The sequence below is a fragment of the Nelumbo lutea genome, chromosome 7 (genome assembly GCF_056320005.1).
Source record: "Nelumbo lutea isolate HS-2025 chromosome 7, American lotus-T2T, whole genome shotgun sequence".
Taxonomy (NCBI): Eukaryota; Viridiplantae; Streptophyta; class Magnoliopsida; order Proteales; family Nelumbonaceae; genus Nelumbo; species Nelumbo lutea.
In genome coordinates this window covers 194,052-218,310 of record NC_142690.1, presented here as the reverse complement: position 1 = coordinate 218,310, position 24,259 = coordinate 194,052, and the positions used below count along the sequence as shown (strand labels likewise).

At 43.6% G+C, this 24,259-nt stretch overlaps 1 protein-coding gene across 3 annotated transcripts in view; it reads right to left on the bottom strand.

Annotated features, from left to right (window-relative positions):
• LOC148844452 (pentatricopeptide repeat-containing protein At5g15010, mitochondrial-like) overlaps positions 1-21,114 on the bottom strand; it is a 42,723-nt gene extending 21,609 nt beyond the window's left edge. The window contains exons 1-2 of one of the 3 annotated variants that reach the window (XR_016102549.1): positions 18,129-21,111; positions 14,992-15,076 (exon numbers count right to left, since the gene is read on the bottom strand). Coding sequence is in view for 1 of the 3 variants with exons in the window: in XM_088956069.1 (XP_088812195.1) it covers positions 18,317-20,080 (1,764 nt within the window). In the remaining 2 variants the exon portion in view is untranslated. Of the gene's footprint in view, positions 1-14,991; positions 15,077-18,059 lie in introns of those variants that run through there. The other 2 variants (XR_016102548.1, XM_088956069.1) reach the window with 2 other exon arrangements.
• Between the last annotated feature and the right edge of the window lie 3,145 nt (positions 21,115-24,259).

The window sequence follows — 24,259 nt, the reverse complement described above, 5'->3', positions numbered from 1 at the left end:
TATATAGTTAAAAACTCTTAGCAAGAATGGTGATCTCCCTGAAAGAAAATATGTATTTCCATACAGCTGAATTTCTTGCTTAGCCCAAGAAATGATCAATAATGAGTCCCCTTCCATTTCCAACTCTCTAGATTCTAATTGTTCTGCTAATTTCAGGCCCTGTAGGAGTGCTATTGTCTCAACCTGAATTGAGTCTCCATACCTAATTGGTCCTGAGTACACAGTCACAACTTCTCCATGATGATTTCGAAATACTCCCCCTATTCCTGCTCTCCTAGGGTTTCCAAGGGAACTATCATCAAAATTCAGCTTCAATTTATTTGGCTATGGGGGTTTCCTATCCATCTTTGTAATCTCTTTATATGTGCCCATTTGTACCACTTCCTCCCAATTTTCATTATATCATCTGTTGAGATATCTTTGAATGTAACAACAGTTTTTACCTAGTGTGCAGATCTGATTTTAATTGTTTCAATTACTTCCTCTTTAGATCTACTCTTCTCATTGAAAATTCTTTGATTTCTTTCTTCCCAGATGGTCCAAACTACAGCTGCTCTTGTAACCTTCCATAAGCATTTTGACCTTTTTTTCTGTAGCCGCATACAATTAGAACTGAATAAGCTTACCACATCTTGTGGTGGTGGTGGTGGTGGCAGGAGGGGGGAGGAGTCCCATTTGCAGCCAAAGAGTGAAGAAAAGTAATCCCAAATGCAAGACACAAAAGAGCATGAGATTAGTAAATAAAGAAGGGTCTCACCACCAAGGAATGAAGTACCTCAAAGATTGCTTTCCAAGGGGAATTTTGATGCTATTTGAGCAAGTCTTGCGTTCCTGCCATTGTCTACTACACCACAGGTGCTCCCAATGACCTTGTGTCATAACCTTTCTCCTTCTAGGGGAAATCTCCAAAGCCATTTTCCTAGGAGAGTTGCATTCCTCTTGACCAGATTCCCTAATCCAAATCCTCCTTGGTCCTTGCCTTTGCATACATGTTCCCACTTTACCAAATGATCTTTCTTTTCATCTCCCAGCTCCCATAAGAAATCTCTCATTATTTTTTCCAATTACCATGCAATTTTTATCGGAATTTTAAAGGTGGATAGTTAGTAGGTGGGTATGTTGGCTATAGTGGATCTAATCAAGGTGATTCTTCCCCCCATAAAAATGTAGCTTCTCTTCCACATAGCTAACTTCTTAATAAATCTTTCTATTATGGGTTTCCAAAAACTCTTCGCTCTCGGGTTACCCCCCAATGGCATGCCAAGATAATCTAGGGGCCAATTTTTTACCACACAACCTAATGTTCCCACAAGCAAGCTAGTTTCTTCCTCTCCCAAATTTACTCCTGCCACACAACTCTTTTCCCAATTTACTTTTAAGCTTGAGACTGAAAATGATCAACTAGGGCCTTCAATTTTCTTAAGCTGGAACCCAAGCAGTCCTCACAAAATATGATTATGTCATCTGCAAATTGCAAATGGGTCACCACAACCTGATTCCTTCCTACCCTCCAACCTCTAGTCTAATTTTCTAGGTCAGCCTTTATAATCAGCCTACTTAGCACCTCCATAACAAGGGTAAAAAAGAAGGGGGAGATGGGATCTCCTTGCCTTAATCCTCTATTTGCTAGGAAAAAATCTTTAGTCACACAATTGATCAGTATTGAGAAATAAGCCAAATTGATACAACCTTCGATTCACTTTCTCCATCCACCACTGAAACCAACTTTTTCCAGTAAGCCTAGAAGAAAGGACCAATCTACCATATCATAAGCTTTTTCTAGATCTAATTTACAAATTAAGCCTTTGCCCCCTTGTCTTTTCTTTTCTGCCACACATTCATTTGCTACAAGAATTCGGTCAATTATTTGTTTCCCCTTCCACAAAAGTTCCCTGAATTTGGGATATTACCGGGGGCAATACACTCTTAAATCTTCTCGCAAGGACTTTAACAATGATTTTGTACAAGCTACCCACCAAGCTTATTGGCATATAATCTTTTGGAGATTTAGCATCTTTCTTCTTGGGCACTAGGGCATTGAAGGTTGTATTTTGTCACGAGATGACAAGATTGACTCACCCCTACTGAGGAGAAGGCTGATGGAAGAGGTTTCATGAACACTCTAAAAGCTTTTAGAAGCCCCAAGACACTTAAGAGAGTTCAAGGAGATTCCAGAAGCATTCTAGAAGCCTCGTGAACACCCTTGAACCTTGTACATACTCCTAGAACTATTCTAGAGCATTCATGTATCAAAGAGAACTAAGATAGATCTAGAAGAAGGAGAAGTCTAAAAGGAAGTCTAGAACATTCATGTTCTAGAGAAATCCCTTAAGGAGGTGGAGGTGCCTATAAAAGGGGACCCCCTCCCTCATTTGAAGCAAGGAAGCAACTAAGCAATCAAGTGTTGTATCCCTCTCTTGAGCAATACAAAGAGTTCTTTGAGTTCTCCATCTCTCTTTCCCTATGTGCTTTGTGCCTTTGTTGCCTAAGTGTGTGCCTCAGTGTGAGGGATGAGTGGGTAAGCTACTTGGTCTTAGGAGCCAGGAGAGTGCTCTAATTAGGGGAGGATGACTTGAGGAGCGACAGACTACTGCCCAAGTGCCGCACAAGACGCTAGAGGAGACTAGGTTCGTGACAATTTGCTCTTGGTGATATTCCCTTCAGTATAGAACTCAGTGAAGACCTCCATCAAATCAGATTTTATGATTTCCCAACAATCTTGATAAAATGCCATTGAGAAGTCATCCAGTCCATGGGCTTTAGACCTCTCCATTGAGAAAATTACCTCATGAACCTCTTCCAAACTTAATGGCTTTTCTAGGAGGGCTATTATCGCTTTAGACACTCTAGTCCAATTCAGATCCTCCAGCTCCAAGTTCCTTTCACCTACAGTGGCAAAAATTAACTTAAAATGATCCAAAATTATCTTTATAATTTTTTCCTCTGTAGTTATCACCCGACCTTCAATCTCAACACTAGAGATTAGATTTTTCCTTCTTCCATTTGCCACTGAGTGGAAAAATTTGTGTTACCGTCACCCTCTAAGAGGCACTTACGTCTCGATTTTTGTCTCCACGAAATTTCCTTTTCTCAGATTCTCTTCTAATTCCATCTTTAGGCACCATCTTTCTTATCTTTCCTCCTCATTGCACACTCTTTGGGCTTCCCTTTGATCTAACTCCTCTATCCTTTTAGCAATTAACTCCTTTTTTTCTTCAATTCTCCCAAATTCTTCCTTATTCCACGCCTTAATCCTTTCTTTCAGCCTCTACAATTTTTTTATGAACCTCACCCCTCTATTTGACATCAAGGTTCAAAATATCGATACAATTTTTTTATTTTTTTCGAAATTGGTTCAGAGGGGGTGGTTTAAGGCAGCTCTACCCTCTGAACCACTCACCAACCTGAAACACCCCTTGTAGGGGCGTATCGAGAAGGCTCTGATACAATACCTATCGGCCGATACGGGCTAGGTTTTCAAGACTAGGTTTCCCCATAGATCTTCCATCCACTACTTTATTTTTTCAGTGAACTTTGGGACTTCTAGCCACATGTTTTCAAGACTAGGTTTCCCCATAGATCTTCCCATGCAATGGAAAACAAGAATCTATCCAGCTTTGAACAAACTTGATTTTCCTAAAAGTTGGACCAAGTAAAGGAGGCTTGTAAAAGGCAAGGTTCTTTTAGCTCTAGAGACTCTACCAGGGCATTAAACTTCCTCGTACTGGTGCTTATGGTCTGGTTTGGGTTATTTGCTTGTTCTTCACGGTTCTTTGGCTTGTTCTTCAAACTTTACAGTGAGTACTTTCTTGAATCCATCTTTTCCCCAATGTCTAGCTTTGATAGCTCAGATGATTCTTCGAGTAGGGCCGACGTAGGTTCCACCAACCGAGTCGTGTCCCCAAACTGCCTCAGTGATCCTGAGGTGGAGCTTGAGGTCGGATGCTAGACAGGTTTGGTCCTTCAACCATGACGCCTGAGGGGCTTCAATCCGTACTTATGTCTTACAATCTTCCTGGGGGGTACACATATTTTATTCCTTCGGGCAGCTTTCCTTGGGAACACGGTCCTGACGAGATCGTGATTTTTCGAGAGCAGCTCGCTGTGGGGTTGCGACTTCCTTTCCATCCCCTTCTCGTCGAAGTCATAAACCACTTCGGTGTCACCATTTGTCAGCTTCATTCGAACTCTATTCAGAACCTGGTGGGGACAGTTTCCCTTTTTTGCGAGCAGAACTTCCCCTTGGACTTAGAGATATTCTCCTCCATCTTGATGTTCAAGAGACAGGCGGGTTCTCTTCCTGGGGGGAGACGGGCGTATTACCTTTCTCCTCGCCAAGGTTTTAAGCTTCTGCACGATCTTCCTAATAAGGTCCCGGCTTGGAAGCGGGACTACTTCGGCGTGCGAAGTGCACAAGGATGGCCCTTTCAGACCGGGTGGGGTGAGGCCGCTCCCGATTTAGGCGTAACTCTCGATAAAGAGACGGTGAAGGGCCTCCGGCAATGGGCACGGCAAGGCTTAAAGTGCCACCACTACTTAACGGAGGCCAAGCTTATTGCAGCCGGCCTGAGTTCGGGTAGGTTTCTAGCTATACGGTTCTTGCTTGCTCTGTTCTTTTCGTTTTTTTTTTCTTTTTTTGATGTCGAACTCGTTTCTACAGGTGTCATGGACGCGGAGAGAACTCGTGGGGGGCGTTTGTTTCAAGGTATGAAGAGGAGGAAGCGGGTCGCCAAGCGAACTCGTACCGAGCTGTCCCTAGATGAGGAGCCCCAAGTTCCAGACCATACGCCGGAGATCTGCCCAGGGAGCCCGAAGTGACTCCACCGGTGCACGAAACTGCCGGGGCGCCTTACGCTGAGACCACTCATACGAGCGCTCCTGCGTACTCAAGTGCTCCTGCTCACTCCGGGTCTGCTCATACGCGGGCTGGGCCCTTAGGCTCGGGAGCTCAAGGGGAGTTTAGGAGCGTGTTGACGCCGAACTACGCTCTTCAAAAGAGTAGGGACGCTACTTTCCCTGAGGAGGTCGCGGCGTGGACCGATCTTCCCTTGAATCAGGTCGCTTGCCGCGCCGTAACACATGCCATGGTGGTAAGTTAGATTTCGTCTTCCTTTTTTATTCTGTTGCTTCTGCTGTCATTTGCTCACTTGTTTCTTTTGGTAGGTGAATTCTTCAATTCATGCCTTGGCGGCCCAAGTGGAGTGGAGCTCGCGACAGGCGCGAGCTACTGAGGTTGCCGCTCATGCTGCTGAAGAAGCCTTCCGTGCTGCAGAGGCAAATACCCGGGCTGCTGAGGCAGCTGCTTATGCTGCTGAAGAGGCTGCTCGCGTCGCGATGGCCAGGCGGGCGAGGTCTCAGCGTGACGCCGAGGCCATGGGGGTAGTTGTCAAGCATATGGCGGACTTGAAGTTGGATTTGCAGCATCAAGTCGAATATCTTCAAGAGGACATCAGGGAGAGAACACAGATTTTTTCCCAAGGCATTGAAGACGCCAAGAAGAAGGCAGTTGAAGACTACATTGCCTCTCCGCGTTTTGACGATCTGATGGTGGACTCTTATAGAAGGGGGTTCAAGTTGAGCCGATGGATGATCCGGAATACGTACCCCGACCTCGATGTAAGTGCCATAACCACTTCGCGTATAACTCAGGAGATGGCCAATGCTGCCGATAGCGAGCCGGACTCTGAAGGAGAGGCAGGGCCTTCGGGTGTTGTTGAAGTGCCTTCCGATGGCGAAGTGGCTCCGGGCATGTAATTTTTTTTTTGTCAATGTACTGTTTCTTGCAATGGAATGTCTTTTTCCCCTTGCTCATCTTCCCCGAACTGTTTCTTTGTCTGCCACTATCCGGGTTATTAAATTTCCGCAGTCTTTTACGTCGCGAACTGGTTTTTTGCCGAGCTGATAATATGCTCTATTTTGTTTGTCTACGCCGAAGTTCCTCTTGGCTTGCCTCGTGGCACCTAGGACCTGATTTCGTCCACTTCGCTTGGAGGTTTATAGGTAGTATCGCCTTAAGTTCACAATGTTCCACGCTCGAGGTACTCGTTTGCCTTCCAAGGTTTCGAGTTCGTATGCGCCCCCGAGCGCTCTTTTTACTTTATACGGCCCTTCCCAATTAGGTCCAAGCTTGCCCATGCCGGGTTCGGGCACCATAATCTTACGAAGGACCAGGTCGCCGACTCGAAAGCTTCGTTGCTTTACTCTGCTATTGTAGTAGCGAGCTACCTGCTGCTGGTATGCCGCTGTTCGGATGTGCGCGAGGTCCCTTACCTCGTCCAGTAGGTCAAGGTTGGTACGTAACTCGTCTCCGTTCGTCCGATCGTCGTATGTTCCTAATCGCAATGTTGGTATTTCGATTTCCGCCGGGATCACTGCTTCAGTGTCGTAGGTGAGGTTGAAGGGGGTTTCTCCCGTGGCTGCTTTTTCGGTAGTTCGGTGAGCCCATAAGACACTTGGTAGCACTTCGGCCCACGATCCCTTAGCTCGATCCAGACGTGCTTTCAGTCCGCGCAAGATGGCTCTGTTCATTACTTCCGTCTGACCGTTTGCCTGCGGGTGCGCGACTGACGTGAAATTTTGTCGAATCCCCATGTTCTGGCACCATTCTTGGAACTTGATATCCTCGAACTGTTTGCCGTTGTCGGAGATTAGTACCCGAGGTAACCCAAACCGACATACTATGTTCTTCCAAAAGAAGTTCTGTATGTTTCGAGCCGTAACAGTTGTCGGAGGTTCGGTTTCTATCCACTTCGTAAAGTAATCTACTGCAACAACTAAGAATTTTCTTCCGCCTGTTGCTGGTGGGAATGGCCCTAGGAGGTCGATGCCCCATTGTGCAAAGGGCCACGGGCTGGCGAGGTATTTGAGGTCGGAGGCAGGTTGATGGTGGATATTAGCATGCTTCTGACACTTGTCGCATTTTCTGACGAGCTCGACAGCTTCCGCCTTCATCGTTGGCCAATAGTATCCTTGTCGAAGTGCCTTTTGGGCGAGTGCTCTGCCCCCCAAGTGTCCGCCGCACAGGCCTTCATGAGTGTCGCGGAGTACAAACTCGGCTTCTGCAGGTCGCAGGCAACGCAAATAGGGGAGCGTGTACGACCGTCGGTACAACCGTTCGTCTATTATGACGTATTTGGCTGCCTGGCGCTGCACCCTCTTGGCCGCATTGCGTTCTGCAGGGAGGGTTCCGTCTATCAAGAAGCTCGCGAGTGGATCGATCCAGCTCGGCTCTGCCTCCAAGACGGGAGCAACCTCCTCTGTCCCCCCAAAAATACTAGGCCGAGGTAAGTCCTCTATGTACACAGTTCTCATATTGTTGTGACTTGTACTGGCTAACCGGGACAGGGCGTCGGCCTCAGTGTTTTCTAACCTCGGGATTTGCCTGATGATGTGTGACTGGAAGTTGAGCAGGGCTTCTTTTACTTTGGCCAAATATGCGATCATGGAGAGATCGCGTGCTTCGTACTCGCCGGTAACTTGGTTCACCACGAGCTGAGAATCGCTGCAGATGACCAAGTGTTTTGCCTTTACCTTTCGCGCTAGGTCCAGCCCGGCGATCAGTGCTTCGTACTCTGCCTCGTTGTTGGATGCCACGAACTCAAAGCGTAGTGCGTATTCTAATTTTGTGCCGCTCGGGCCGCACAAGACTATTCCAGCTCCGCTGCCTTGCCGGTTCGAGGAACCATCCACGTGAAGGATCCAGGGCTCCTCATCCCAATTCGCGCTTCGCCTGACCAGGAGAGATGCCACACTGACTGCTACTTCACGGGTTTCGGACACTATGGGCTCAGGAGCTCCGGGTTCGCCCGAACTGGGGATCTCGGGCTCGACCTATGGGGCTTCGTGGCTGAAAGTGCACTCGGCGATAAAATCTGCCTAAGCTTGGGCCTTGATAGCGGTTCTCGGTTTGTACTGGAGGTCGTACTCGCTGAGTTCGATGGCCTATTTCGTCAGTCGACCAGAAACCTCGGGTTTGAGTAAAACTTGTCTAAGAGGTTTGTCAGTCAGGACGATGACGGTGTGAGCCTGGAAGTATGGGCGGAGTTTCCGAGCTGCTATTACTAGGGCGTATGCTAGTTTTTCTATCTCCGGGTACTTTGCCTCTGCTCCCTGCAAAATTTTACTAACATAATAGATGGGTCACTGGACCCGATCTGTTTCTTTTATTAGTACCGAATTGACCGCCTCGTCGCTTGCCGAGAGGTACAGTTCTAAGACCTCGCCCACTTCGGGCCAGGCTAAGGTTGGCACACTAGCGAGGTAACCTTTTAGTTCGTCGAACGCGAACTGGCAGTCCTGGGTCCACTCGAACCCTTTGCCTTTGATTGCCTTGAAGAAGGGTAGGCAGCGGTCTGCTGATTTGGACAAGAAGCGGCTTAGAGCGGCTATGCGGCCGTTTAGCCTCTGAACCTCTTTTACTTTCCGAGGTGGTCTCATATCTAGAATGGCTTTTATTTTGTCCGAGTTGGCCTCGATACCGCGCCGATTGACAATGTAGCCTAGGAACTTGCCCGAGGTGACTCCGAAGACACATTTGCTGGGGTTCAACTTCATGCTAAACTGACGCAGGATTTGGAAAAAAGAATCTAAGTCTTGTATTAATTCTTGTGAAAACTGAGTCTTGACGACCATGTCGTCTACATAGCACTCTATCTTCATACCAATCAAGGGCCGAAACAGCCTATTTACAAGTCTTTGAAAAGTCGCTCCGGCATTTTTTAGTCCGAAGGGCATGACTTTGTAGCAATACAGGCCAAACTGGGTTATGAAGCTGGTTTTTTCCTCATCGGATGGGTCCATCCTAACTTGGTTGTAGCCCGAGTAGGCGTCCAGGAAGCTTAGCAACTCGTTTCCCGAGGTCGCGTCCACTAGGCGGTCAATTCTGGGGAGGGGGAAGCAATCTTTCGGGCAAGCTCGGTTCAGGTCGGTATAGTCGACGCACATGCGCCACTTGCCGCTTGCCTTTTTTACCAACACCGGGTTGGCCACCCAGCTCGGGTAATGGACTTCCCTTATGAAGTTTGTTGCGAGGAGTTTCTCGACCTCCTCGTCGACCGCTCTCCAGCGTTCTGGGGCTAAGTTGCGTTTCTTCTGTCTAACGGGTCTGACTACAGGGTCAGTATTAAGTTTGTGAGTTATCAGTCGGGCTAATGCCGGGCATGTCGACCGCGGACCAGGCAAAAATATCTAAATTTTGAAGTAAAAAACTCACCAGTTCGGTTCGTAGGGGATCCTCGATGGAAGCTCCGATGCTTAGTGTGCGAGCTGGGTCCGTAGCCGAAGTCGGGATTGCGACAGTTTCCTCCGTGGGCGAAGCTCGTTCCTCACCTTGCTCCGCAGGCCGCTCCAGTTCGAGGTCGTCGGCCGCCTTGGTTTTTCCCTTCAAGGCAGCAACATAACACTTGCGGGACTCGAGCTGGTCGCCCCACGCTACCCCTACACCGAAGTCCGTAGGGAACTTCATGGCCAAATAGTAGGTGGAGACCGCCGCCCGTAGGATATGCATGATCGGCCGCCCTATTATGGCATTGTATGGGGAGGGGGTCGCGACTGCCGGGAAATCATGGTTGAGTCTAACCGCACAAGGCCATGTGCCGACTTCCACAGGGACAGTTACTTTAACGAGGGGCCTGACTTCCTCTCCGCTGAAACCCACCAGGGGAGTGTTCGTGGGCTTCAACTCGCTCCTCTGTAACTGCAACTGGTCAAATGCTGATTTGAAGAGGATGTCCGCTGAGCTGCCCGAATCTACGAGTACGCGCCTGACCTCGAAGTCGTTGATCCTTAGTTTAATGACAAGCACGTCATCATGGGGGTAGTGGACTCCTCGCGCGTCGTCCTCCATGAAGAAGATTGGTTCTTCAGTCTTTGGTCTCTTTGGGGGGTTCCGTTCTTCAAGGGCCGTTTCGCGAACTGAAGTCCGGGCTGCTGCCGAGGTACACCCCGCTACCACCGAACCTCCCACTATTACATGGATGGTTCCCCGAACTAGCCTCTCTTCCGGAGGCTGCTTCTGCAACGGTTCGGCAGATCTGTTGCTAGACTCGAGGGCATCCTTTTCGTGTTCCCCTTGCCGACCTGCCTTATTGTTATTATTGTTGTGCTGTACAAAGTTTCTCAAGTATCCGCGACGGATGAGCCCCTCTATCTCGTCCCGGAGGTTATTACACTGTTCGGTGCTATGACCATGGTCTCTATGGAAACTACAATACAAATTCTTATTTCTCTCGTTCGGATTTCCCTTTAGGCGAGGTGGGCACTTAACGTACGGGGCGTCCTTGATCGTCATTAAGATCTCCGTCCGCCTCGTGTTTAACGGCGTGTAGTCCGTCCGAACTGCTTGGGGGGCCCGGAACGACTGGTTCGGCTTCAGCTCCCGGGTCGGGTTTTTTCTATTCACCGGGTTGGAGAGCTCGCCTTCTCTCTTTCTTTTCTCGTTCCCACCTTCGGTTCGTTGGTTGATTTCTTCCTCTGTCCTCATGAGCTTATCCGCGAGTTTGAGGAATTCGGCCACGGTTGCGGGCTGGTTGGCCACCATGTGCCATTTGAATTCTTTGTGCGTCACCCCTCTTTTGGCCGCCGCGAGCTGCACTGCGGGGTCCAACCGCGGTATCTGCAGGCATGCTTCGTTGAATCGCTTGATGTAGCCCCGAATGGATTCTCCTTCTCTTTGGACTACTCCGAAGATGCTTTCCTCTGTTCTGGGGCACCGTTGGCTGGTGACGAAGTGTGCGGTGAAGACCTGCACGAACTGGGCCCAGCACTTTGTCGACCCGGGGGCCAGGTTCCTGTACCAAGTGCGGGCTACCCCCCTGAGGGTGGTGGTAAAGGCCACGCACATGCACGATTCGCTGGCCCTGGCGAAGTGCATTTGGGACTGAAAGGCGTCAACGTGGTCGTTGGGGTCGAAGGGCCCGTCGTACTTGTCCAGAGGTGGGAGTTTGAAGTCTCTGGGTAAGGGGACCGCCAGGAGTTCCGATGCAAGGGGGGAAGGAACCGAGAGAACCGGGGCAGCCCCTACCTCGTCCGAGCTCGTGTCTTTGCCTCTGGATTCCGACAAGGCACGGGTGGCGGATCGGCGACTTCGCCGGCGCCTTCGCCGTTGAGCGAGCCTTGTACTGGCGCTGCTGGCCTCCATGTTACCGAGCTCGATGGGCCCGGAATGCTGGTAGTCCGCCGCCAGGGCGTTGAATCGATTTTCGGTGAGCGGGAGCTCGGGCTTGGAGCACCGGGGTGCCGACCTCGCGGGTGAGGCTCCCGACCCGCCTGCGGGTTGCGAGGCGGGGATGACACTTTTCTCTCTTCGGCCTAGGGACGAGGCCAGGCTGTTAGGGTGGTTCTGGGGCCGGGAGGCCTTCGCCTGGTGGGGGCGTCCATCCTGCGGGGAGGCCTTTACCGGCCTCGGAGCGGGGTGGCGAGGTGGAAGTAGTGGTTGGTTCAGTGGCAGTTGGGGGAACTGCTGTTGATAGTGATACTGGGAGATGTTGTGCAGCACTTGGTCCTGGTGAAGATGGTGCTGCTGGAACTGTTGCATTTGGGCTTGCATTGCCCGCATGCACTGCATCAAGTCCTCCAACCGGTTTTGGCTGGTTGCCAAGGGGATGGCAGTCGGTTCAGTGAAGGTTGTCTCAATGGGGGGAGGAAAGGGGATGCTTGTGGTAGGAGGGTTTACGGGTGCCACTGCTTGTGGCGCGTTCAAGCTGGGGATCCCATCCGCCGAAAGAGGGATGGTGAACTATCCAACGCACACCATGGGGACTTGAAGTTGTTCCCCGGTGGCGTTTGTCTCCGTGCCACGTCCGGTGTTGCTGGAGGAGGCCATGAGTGTTGGGTTTTTTTTTTGAAGAAAAGGGGTTATCGAAGTTTGGAGGGAGGCTTTTTGAAGCATGTTCCCACAGACAGCGCCAATTGATGGAGCGCGATCCGGCCGGTCTTAGCTGTCCGCGGTCTTGTTTCCGAACGGGGTAGCAGGGAACCTGAAACGGAGATGGGGAAGCTCCGGGGGGAACCCGGTGTAGAGGCTCCGAAGCTCAAGTTAGAATCCTTCAAAAGCAAGGTAATACCAGATAGCGCAAAGTTTTTGCATACCTCCGTTGTCGGGGGGCAGGGGGCTCTTATAATCACTTCGTGCACTCGTCCCGGAGCCCTTGTCAGGTCAGGTATGATTACCCTTGTGCTTGTCAATTCGGCCGTCGTCCTTTCTGCTGAGACAGAACCGTCACTGCCTAACCGTCATCTAACTGGAGATGGCGGTGTCAGTGGCGGTGGCAGGTGGCCGTTCAGGGTGCTGCCGCCAAACGTCAGATCCCAAGTCAGTCAGGCGCGGCGCCCTTGGGCACGAACTTCCTTAGTGTCAGGCGTGGTACGACTTGTTTGGTTTTGGTGCCAAGTGATGCGAAGTGCTGAGCGAGGCGGTCTTGAGCTCAGAGGTATCTATAGGGCAGGTCAGTTCGGCAAAGTGTATCCCGAGCTGCTACAAGGTGGGTCAGTTCGGCAAAGTGTATCCCGAGCTGTTACAAGGTGGGTCAGTTCAGCGAAGTGTATCCCGAGCTGTTACAAGATGGGTCAGTTCGGCGAAGTGTATCCCGAGCTGTTACAAGGTCAGTTCGACGAAGTGTATCCCGAGCTATTACAAGGTCAGTTCGGCGAAGTGTATCCCGAGCTGTTACAAGGGGTGAGTTCGGGCCCCCGGTAGGGAGTTCAGTCCGCTCGTGTCCCCTTGTTCCCGCCTAGGCTTGGCCCCTATTGCCGAGCTGTTGTTTCTGCCACGTGTCACGTAATAGAGAGGTCGGGCCAAATCTTCCTTCATCACCATGGATGCATCCCACGAAGGGGTGAGCGACCAACTCAGCCCCCTACAATTCCAAATGCTTCTTATCCACCTTCTATTCAAATTTGAGAGTTTTGTTTCTTGAATCATTACAACCTATTTCTTGTCTTTCCTTAATACATTTCCTATAACTCTCCTCTTTTTAGCATTACCTATTCCACTCACGTTCCAATACAAAATTCAATTCACTTATTTTGGTACGCCCCTTCTACTTCCAGCTCCTAGTCTCCCCCTTTCTTCTTCCTCTTTTTATTTTCAACCTTTTCATAAGACACCCCACACGCTAACTTTTCCACTTCAATCATTTTCCTCTTCCTCTTTTTATCCACACATCCTTCCTTCCTAAGGTAGACTCTAGGTTTTCTTTACTCTTTCCCTAGGTTTTTTGGTCTTCACCCCTTTCCCTTTGGTTTCTCTCTAGGAACACTTCCTCTGTCAATGATTTTAATCACCTCCCCCTCCCTCTCTGCTTCACTTTCTGCTAATTCCTGTTTTTCCATTTTATTGTCAGCAGAATTTTCCGTCTCAATTAGGGTCTCTAAATTCCCCAAGACTAGATCCATAATCTCCTTTTCCCCTATACCCACACTTCCACTTGTTGGTTTTTCTGGCACACTCAGGTCCAAGATCACATCAGGTGTAGTTTCCAGGACCGGATATGCACAACCAAGAACAGTAGATTTAGCACAAAGAGCAAGAGAATTAGCAAAGGTAGGGAAACAAGGGGAAGAAAGAGAAGAGGAAGGAACTCCCTAAAACGGAAGAGAGAATCCCTGCCCAAAGGCAGACTTTGATGGCATGTATTCCTCTTCAGCAACAGCCTGGACCACTAAACGGTTCTGTTCCTCAGTTGATCCTTGATTTGGGTCATTTTGGAGGCCCAAGTCCCCAATACCGATCCCTTGCTTCTGAGCTTCTTGGAGAGCTTCTGTAAAAGTAAAACCCCCACAATCCACAGTAGGCTCTTCCACGCTCGCTTCTTTTAGTTCCAGAACTAGTGTCTGCCCTCTCCAAATAATAATTTGGTTCTCAGACAATCTAAGTTTTCTATTTTGCAACCCTACATAAAAGCTAACACTTCCGATTCTTGAAGGTTGGTCGTCTTCCTCTTCTTCAATATCTCTGAGATCTTCCCAGTCCACCTCACCTTCAGACTCCTCATGGATCTCTCTACAGTACCATGGGCTTGGTTTCTCTGGCATCGTTGACTTCTCTACCCCCCAAAGACTCCAATTGAGGTTTAGGTTTGACTACTTCAAGATGTTTGGCACCAAAGAAGCCAAGGGGAGAGCAGCTCTGCTAGCGGCAATCTCTGCAGAACACCTGGCGAGCTCAACAGGGGTCGATTGGAACGGTGATAAACTTTGATGGTTGTTCTTAGGAAATCCAAGATCATCAGGCATTGGTGGAGGCTTAGGAACCACAATGGGGATTATATTAGCTTTATTTTTTTATGATAAAAATGAAGATATATTAAAAAAGAAAAAAAAAACAAATACAGCCTAAAGAGGTGCTTCCATCTAAACTAAGGAGAGGCTAGGCACCCGAAGCCCAATACAAAAAATCCCCTGAACATCTTACCACCCCAGATTAGAATACAAAAAGAAGCAAACTGAGGCTACCAGGGCCTAGTGGGACAAAGAGACTCATTCAGATCAGAATTGTTGATTGTATTACAAGGGCTAAGAATCAGTAAGAAATTGAATTTAAGAAACATTGCAGTGGAAGGGGATTCAAAGATATATTTGTTTGAGGGTTGGGTGGTCTATCACCCAAATATGGGTTGTTTAGCAGGCATGTATATATTCTATTCTTTCAAATATTAATCAATTAAAGTTATTTTTATCCAATAGAAAAGGGTATGCACATCACTACTGAGGTGGCAAAGGTGATTATCTAATAAGGAAAATGGTAATCTAGTCGAACCAACATCCATATGTGAACATCTTCATGAAACACCAGAACCACGAAACAGGTGAAAAAAGTCAAGAATGATAATGACAATTTATCACTTGTGGCATATGCACTCTAATGGCAAGACACATGTAAAGTAAAAGAGAGCTAATAAGTTAAATATCTGATAACTAATTGCTGGATCGTCCATAAAATCAGCCTCCACATATACATGCATGCAATAAATGTATATATGTCGGTATATGTACCTTGAGCTCATAATTCACCAACAATGTTTTAAAAGGCTAATGGTGTTAGTTTAACTGTAATGGAACAAAAAAGAGAGGCGAAAGCCTGAAAAATTACCCAAAAAAAATTATAAGTTTATATTGATCAATAACTGTAACATTCATTAAAAGTATTAAAGCAAGTGAATTACAAAGATTACATCCTAAAATCAGGATTTTTTTATCAATAACAGAATGTTTTATTAAATTATAAAAATTGTGAAACTTTGAGTACAAGAGAGGAGGGGTAAAATATCTTAACTCCCCCGCAACAGAGAACAAGAAGGAAAGCTAAAAAGTGGCCCAAAACAAAGAATCCTTAAGCACCCCTTGCTTGGCTAACCCATCAGCCATGGAATTAACACTTCTCTTCACCCAGCTGTACTTCACCTCAATATCCCTACTCAGCCATTAAAACTTTTTCTTTTCATTTCTGTAGCTCCACAAACCATTGTTGTTTTCCTTCAACCACCTAATTACCACCTCCGAATCCCCTTCAATGATCAAGCACCGAATGTTTAATTCTCTTGCTCTTTTGATTCCTTCCAAAGCTGCTAAAATCTCTGCCCTAAGAGAGTCACCCTCACCAATAGGGCCAGAGAACATAGCAAAAATAATCCCAGCCTCTCCCCCAATCCCAAAAGGCCCAAGATTCCTTAAACTACAACCATCAAAATTCAATTTCATGAATCCTGAAGGAGGGGGGGACCAAGAAGGTCTAGAGGTCCTTTTGCACTGAGACGAGGTAGCAACTTCTTTCCACTTTCTCAAAAGATCAGCCATGGAGAACTCTGAAAAAAGCTCCAAAGATTTCAGCCAATGACTGACCCTTAAGTGTATCAATTCAGTTAAATTCTCCATAGACCTTTCCTTGTCTGGAAAAAGTCTAGAGTTCCTCTCTTCCCATACGGACCAGCAAACAGCTGCTCTAATGCTTCTCCACATGATCTTCCCTCTTTTCTTAAGCCATCTAGAGAACGAGGGAGAGAACAAGCTTTGCAAACTCACGAGGGGATTCCAAGTGCACCAAACAAGGATGAAGCCCATTCACAAATAGTCTTAGTAACCAGACAAGTAACCATAAGGTGGTAAGCCGTTTCCCCATTAGCTTTACAAAGAATACACCTATTGGGAAGTAAGCAAGAATTAGGTCTCTTTCTTTGAAGCAAGTCGGTTGTGTTTATTCTTTCCAGGAAAGTTTCCCAGCAAAAACTACTAACCCGAGGAGGAATGGATTTACTCCAAATCTCATTAACGTGGAAGGAAAGGCCAGAGGGAGCAGGAGGATGGACCAAGGTCTCAAAACGACGCACATGAGAAGGAACCATTGAAGGATGGGGTCCAAGAAAACATTTTCAAGGGTGGCAAGTAGAGACGACGGGCAAACCCAAATCAGTATCCCTTATTGTTCTCCTCAACCCTAGATTCCATTCAAAGTTGGAATTAGAATCAGAAAGAACTAAGAAAGAAGAAATGGGTTCAATCTTCAGGTCAGACAACGCATATAAGGAGGGAAATTGCTCCATCAGAGATGAGTCCCCAACCCAAGGCTGCTCCCAGAATTTTACGAGATTACCAGAGTTCAGATCATACCTTATCCAAGGGGAGAAAACCGGAAGCAAATCATGAATGGCTTTCCAAGGAGAAGCAGTTGTAGTCCTTGCCAAGATTCCTGGATCCCAATCATTGTCTTCCAACCCACGTATACTAGCCACAATCTTCATCTAGAGTTTGTCCCTTTCCATTGGAAACCTCCATAACCATTTCCCCAACAATGCCATGTTTCTTTTCCTAATATTCCCAATCCCAAGCCCTCCTAACTGCTTGCTTTTAGTTACCACCACCCAACTCACCCTATGGTCTTTCTTCTCCTCTCCTGGTTCCCACAAGAAATCCCTCATTAACTTTTCCACTCTACTTGAGACCTTTGCGGGAATCTTAAACACCGACAGAAAGTAAACAGGAAGGTTAGCTAGGGTAAACCTAATTAAAGCGATTCTCCCCCCCTAGAGAAAGATAATTTTTACTCCATGAGGCAAGCCTTTTCTCAAGTCTTTCCAAAACCGGGTTCCAAAAGCTGTCCTTCATGGGATTATCTCCTAAAATCAGGATGTTGGAAGTTCATAAATGATAAAAATAGAAAAATAGATGTTACAAACATCTATAAAATATAAGTTTATAAGCAACAAGTTTTAGGCTTTTAGCGTTTAACAAAATAATAACTAACCAACAAACAACCATAACTAATCCAAAGTTGTCAAATTATTCAAATGACCAATCATAATATTTTAGAATATCAAAAATTCCCCACCATCAAAATTGGTTTTACTAATGGGATTATATGACGAATCAGCCATATAAATGATATTAGATTTCTGGTTACCCAATAATTTATAAGAAAGGAAACAGCTTAGTTGATATGATCTATACAAAAAAGAAATCAATTAAAAGAAAATAAATCAACTAGGAAGAAAAATGAGAAAAATAATTTAGGATGTCTGATTTATGGTCGGTCACCCAAAAGTGTAGAATACTAAGAAAAATCCCATTTGGTTTAACCAAAAATCCAAAGAGACTTACGAAGGCTCTTCATGGTCCTTGTATTCAACTCCCACAAAACACCAAGAGAAATTACAAACTTGATTTTCCCTATTGGTTTTTCCTTTTACTCCTTTTATTTGGCTCATAATTATTAAAGTGCCCCCCTCATATGGTTTGAACTATAAAAATACATATATTTTTTATACGAAACCACTCAATAGTAATTAGTTCCTGAGGCTTACACTTTTCTACACCTCAAGTATGCCTCACACGTCACACCTTGAGGTAAGGTGTATGCCTCTTTCTGACAAGGGCCTAAGCCTCACATCAAAGTTATGAGACTTAAGATTTGAGGCAAAATCTGTGCACCTGCCTCAAGGCATACACCTCACATCTCAAGGCTTAAGACTTTTAAAACCAAGTTCACCAACCCCAGGTGATCTTTTTTATACTTTTCACAGGCATAATTTGTATGAACATATTTTACTGTAAACATTGACAAAGAACACTTCCAAGCCCAATTCTTCCAGTGATTAAAAAGGCATTTGAGAGACATTGATATGGGTCTAGATGTGCACCTGCATTTGGTAGGGAAATTGATATTGTTGACCAGTTGAAGAATGTTGGTTGTTATATGGATCAGATACTGCAGAGCTTCATGTACTATTATGATCAGATTCTCAACTCAACTAAACCTTGTCCCAGCTTATGGGGTTGGGTACATTCGTCCTGTTCCACCATTCCACTATTATGGCAAGAGATTCCACTACTCCCAAAAAGAGAAACCCTTTTCTCTTGTAACCTTTCTCATTTCAGGTTGTCTGCAAAAATCTCTTTCATAACCAGTGTTAGCAGTGATTTTGGCATTGCTTGAGGAATTGCAATAGATTAAGTTATCCTTCAAGCCAAACATCTGCCACCTTGTAGTTTGCCTACCAGATGCCCAAATCTGAAGCATCTCATCAGTTTTTGGTTCAGGCAAAAACCCCTTCTCTTTCATCTCTTCATAATACTTAAAGGCTTCCTCCAATTTCCCGTTCAAAAAGAGTCCATGTATCAGGACAATGTAAGAGCTCCTGTCAGGGCTCAATCCATTCTCTGCCATCTCATTCCATACCTTGAAGGCATTTTCAAGTTGGCGCCACCTACAAAACTTTCTAATTAACATTTTATAAGTGTCATAAGTTGGATAACAACCTGTCTCCTTCATTTTTCCTAACAGCTCAAACACATCTACCTCTGTTCTCAGAATACGAAGAAAGGCATGGTATGTCCTAATAGACGGAAACAGACCATGCTGCAACATTTCGTCAAGGAATTTCCTTGCTTCATCTATTTGACGAGCCTGGCAAAGAGGCTTGATCAGTGAATTATAAGTAACAACATTTGGGATGAAGCCCTCCTTTTCCATCGTCTTCATGAGTTCATGAATCTCCTTCACAAGTTTGCCTTTTGCAAGACCATAAATGACAGAATTATAAACCTTCCGATCTGGAGCAACACCCAATTCCTTCATCTGATTAAACAGCTTGAGAACATCATGAAGGTTTCTAGTTTTGGAGTAGCAAGAGATCATACTGGAATATGAGATGGCATCCCGTGTTATTCCTCTTCTATCCATCTCTCTCCAAAACCTTTTCGCTTCTCGCAGATTGACCATTATGTTGCACCACCCATTGAGTATGATATTGAAGCTCTTAGTATTAAATGGGAATACATTGTCATTGCAGAAGAGTAAATGCTCAGCATCTTTCACATTTTTATATCGGCACAGAGCACAGAGAAGATCTTGGAATTCCTCCATCTGGATGTTGAACTTAAACCGTTTGAGAGCATAAAAAGTGCTGATTGCCTTCGCCACATCATGTACAGCACTGTATCTCCTGATCATAATTAAGAGCGTCTTAGTAGTCACCAGCGATGGACCAGTTCTACCTCCTCTCATTTCATCAATGAGGGTCCATGCTGTGTCAAATTTTCTCATCTTTCCCAGAATCGAGATCATTGCATGGTATTCACGAACAGAATGAGTGTAACCAGGCTGCTTTCCGGCCCACAAAAAAAAGGTGAATGCTGCAGCCCAATCATTTTGTATGCAAGAAAGAACTCGTATCACCAATTCTGATGAGACATTTATGCCACATAACTGAAGCTTCTGCTTTGTCTCAATGCTAGCTCTCCTGAAATCCCGTAGAATATGCAAAATTTTTTCAACATCTCGAACAAGGTTGTCATCTTTGACATCCAATTGTTCAATATCAATATCACTGCCACCAAAATCTTCACCATCACCATGTTCTGATTCAACCATATGGGTACTTGGATTCCTGGAAGTAGAGCAACTAAGAAAAGAAAACCTAGTGGAGAAACAAGAATTCAAATGACCCATGAAAAGACTAGAACGGGAAGGCTTCAATTCATTTGTAGTTATGGATTTTATGACGTGGGTTGGATAATTCGACGAATTGATATGGATTTGAATCACGAGAGAGAAAAATGCATGGTTATATCTTCTTCTGAAGTTCCACATGTCGCTGGTTTAAAGTGGGAGGAACTATATTGGATATATCAAGGGGAGAGAGAGAGAGAGAGAGAGAGAGAGAGAGAGAGAGAGATTTATATCATTACATTAGTACAACTATAAAAAATCAGAATAACGTGGGATGAGAACGTCTCTGCTAAAAAATGGCATAAATGACTGAAGCAAAAGAAAAGGAACATCAATGAATTTTGTACCTTAGAGTAGTTTGCTCCTTCTTTCTTGAAATGGTTCTTTGAGTGACTATTTAAAATGACTGAATTAACTACAAAGGAAGATCTATAAATTGTGTACCTTGGAATCGCTTCTTCCTTCTTGTTTTTTCTTTCTTAAATCGATTATGAACTTAAAATGGACTCTCTACTTGGGTGCAGCTTTCGCTCAAAACAACAATTCTATACTACCTACTCATAACCCTCGACCTTTACCAAAAAACTCGTAACCCCCGAAAGCTTTCAACACCCTGGTTGAAATCTATCTATATCCACTGTTTTCCTTGCTTCTCGCAATTGATCGACATCAATTGTTACAGTCATAACCACAGTGGCTTGCAACTATTTCTCTGGTTCATAGCGTTTGAAGGAAACGATTCTGCTATTTGTGTTTGTTTCTCTACTTCCACAAACCTCACCCCTCTCTATCTCCACAAAATGCATTTCTTTTACTATGATAAAAATATCTGAACGACTTTAATTCTGAATAACTTGATGCTATACATTTGGAACTAAACTATACAATGGAGTGGAATATAGAGTTTCCATGGATTGGTGTAAAAACAAAACAAGGGAGAAGAGGATCAAAGAAGAAAAACGAGCCTTGACCTAACCATGAGTCTCGCAGAGAACCACGAGCCTTCACCGGAAAACGCACCAGAAAAATATCATCAAGAGAGAGAGAGAGAGATGCGGCAGAGAGTGAGAGATACGGCTGTTATAGCCTGTTTCGTGATATAGGACTCCACAAATATGGATTGGTGGTGGAGATCGACTGGAGAGGGAAAATTTGAGGGGAAAAGAGAAACGGAGAGAGAGAGAGAGAGAGAGAGAGAGAGTTATAGGGTATTGGAATTTCGAAAACCGAAAAGAGAACAAGGGTAAATTACTAAAACGTCATTGAAGTTTCTAATGGTGGCTGAAACCTCTTGAAATTTCTAACAGTGGCTGAAAACTCCCCTTGCTTTTATACTGATTACGTTGTCCTCCCTGAAATTTCAGACACGTGGCAATCACGCCCCCACGATATTAAAGCATTACAGGGGTGAGCAAAATAAATCGAAAACCCAAATCAATCGAAAAAACCGACCGAAATCGAATCGAAAACTTGATTAATCGAATCGGTCGATTCGGTTTCGGTTTGATATTCTTAAAATACCGACGATTTCGATACAGTTTCGATTAACCTTTCAAAAAACCGACGGTTAATCGAATCGACCTATATATGTATATTAATATATATTATATTTTTTAAAATCGAACAGGCTTATCTGCCTTCTCACTTTCTTCTCGCTTTTTCAAAAAAAAGTTTTAAGTACGACTGACTTTCTGTCATTTTAACCTTTTTGGTGACTCATCTACAGGCGCCTACAGCTAATTAATCAGTTAGTACCTGCAGCTAGCTAGTTAGCTACAGCTACACCTAGCTACAGTCGTAGATAGTCTTATAGACTGACGCGCAAGGGCCTTTTCTAATCTTCCATTCTTCTTTTCCTGTAATCAAATTAAACGCTTTTCCCTCTCACTCTCAGATCACCATCTCTCATCTCTTGGTTTTCTTCTTCTCCAGACCAATCGACGGCCTTCGAGTCTCCGACTGACGACCTCCGGACTCCGATCGACGACATTCGAGTTCTCAGTCTCTCGTCTCTTAGTTCTTTCTCTCTCAGAATAAACGCCATTCTCTTTCTCTCTCACTCTCAGCTATCAGTCTCTCATCTCTCTCGTCTTCTTCCCCAGACCGACTGACGGCCCCCCGAATTCTCAGTTTCTCATCTCTCAGTTCTCTCTCTATCTCTCGTCATCTTTCCCAATGAAAAAAAATCACAGATCGACCGTCGACCTTTCTCTCTCTTTTTTTTATGCTTTTTTTTTGAGTGCATAAAAAACCGAAAAACTGAACCGCGATTAACCGATCCATCATTAACCAGTCGACGGTTAACCAATTGCATCGGTTCGATTTCGGTTCAAATACTCAAAAAACCGATCAGATTGATTTGGTTCATAAAATAACCCCACGGTTCGGTTAATTGAACCGTGAGAACCCCTACCCCTAGTGTTATAATTATTTTCTACTCTTTAGAAATTTTTTAAATTAGTTATTTAAATACTTAAAATGTAGTTATTTTAAATATTTTGTTATTTAAATACTTAAATATTATATAAAATACTTAAATTTTAGAATACTAATATTTATTGAATTTCATTATCCATCAAATCATAATTTATAATATACATAATTTCATTAATTTTGTAATATATTAAATTATTATTAATTTCAATATTATGTTATAATTATTTTTCTACTTTAAGTAAATTTTTTTATTTATTACATAATTTCGTTATTTTAACTATTTAAAATCTAGTTATGATAAATATTTTGTTATTTATATATTTAAATAATCTATAAAACATTTTAAATTTGTTGTTATTTGAATTTTATTTATTTAAAGCTATTACATATAAATTGATAATCCGAAAAAACATAACTTAAATTGTTAGAACATTATTTCATGATATATTTCATAAAAATATAAAATTATTTTTTGTGTTTTTAATAAATATTTTAAAGTTATTATATAATTTTGTTAGAATATATACATAATTCTTAAATTATTTAATACAAACTTCCTTTAAATAGATATAGATCAAAAGTAGGGGAGAGGATAAACAGGAATTAGAGATAATTTATGATAGAAACTCTCTACTAAATTAGAGATAATTTTGGAGATAAAAAGGAATTAGAGATAATTTAGAAGATAAATAGGAATTAAAGATAATTTTGGAGAAAGTGGAGGATAGTGGGGAAGTAGTTTAGGAGAAATTTTATAAGAAAATATTATTTAAGTTATTGGGAAAGTGCATCTAAATTTGAAAAAATGACATGGAATTAAAAAATAAAAAATTCAAAAAAAGGAGAAAATTTCTTCACCATCTTGTTCTAATATATACTAGCAGGGACTCATGCCATACACGGGATTTATTAAGTGAAAGATAAATAATAGAAATGGTCATTTACTAAAATACCTTTATATTTTCATTGATTTACTAAAATCTACCCTATAATTAGCATTTTATTAAAACACCACTTATAATTTGCAACGGATTTAATCAATCTTCGACTAGATGATAGTGGAAAAAGACAGTGTTGACCCTAATGTTCATTTAAATAAATTTAAATAAAAGAAAATAGAAATAAAAATACAATTTTTGCCCTTAATAAGACACGGGCAACCACTCTATTGGCTATGTTTGGCCAATTTTGTTTTTTGTATTAAAAAGTGTTAAGGGTATTTTTGGAATAAAAAAGCATGGCCTAATAAAAAAACAAACACTCCTTAATGAAATTTTGATTAAATAAATAAGTTGTTAAAATATATGGGATGTTTTAGTAAAATTAAAACTATAATGTGTGTTTGAATAAATATGTAAAACTATAAGGTGTGTTCTAATAAATGACCATATTAGAAACACATAAGAGTATACATTTTATATTTTCAACTTTTTAAATAATTAATATTATTCATATTTTATATACTACTTTTAATAAATTTCTCATAATACAAAAATAACAATAATTAATTTCAGTTAAGTTTATTCATCAAACATATGAAACTGACCAACCCGATCAACTCGACCCGAGTTGGTCTATTTTCTACTATTTTATGTCGACTTTGGACCAAAAAATTCTCAACTTGACCAAATTGGATCAGTTTCACTTTGGCAATTTCTAAATCGACCAAAATCGAATGACCTAACCATGGATATATATTAATATTTATATTTTGAATAATTTTTAATATTAAAAAATGAGAATTTTCCCATATTTTTTAGTTTAAAATGTTTTATTTCATAAATCTAATTTTTAAATTTAATTTTTAATAATTGCACTATAACATTTAAAATTAAATTAAATTTTTAAGTTTAAATTTTTTGAAATGACTAACCTTTTGTGAAA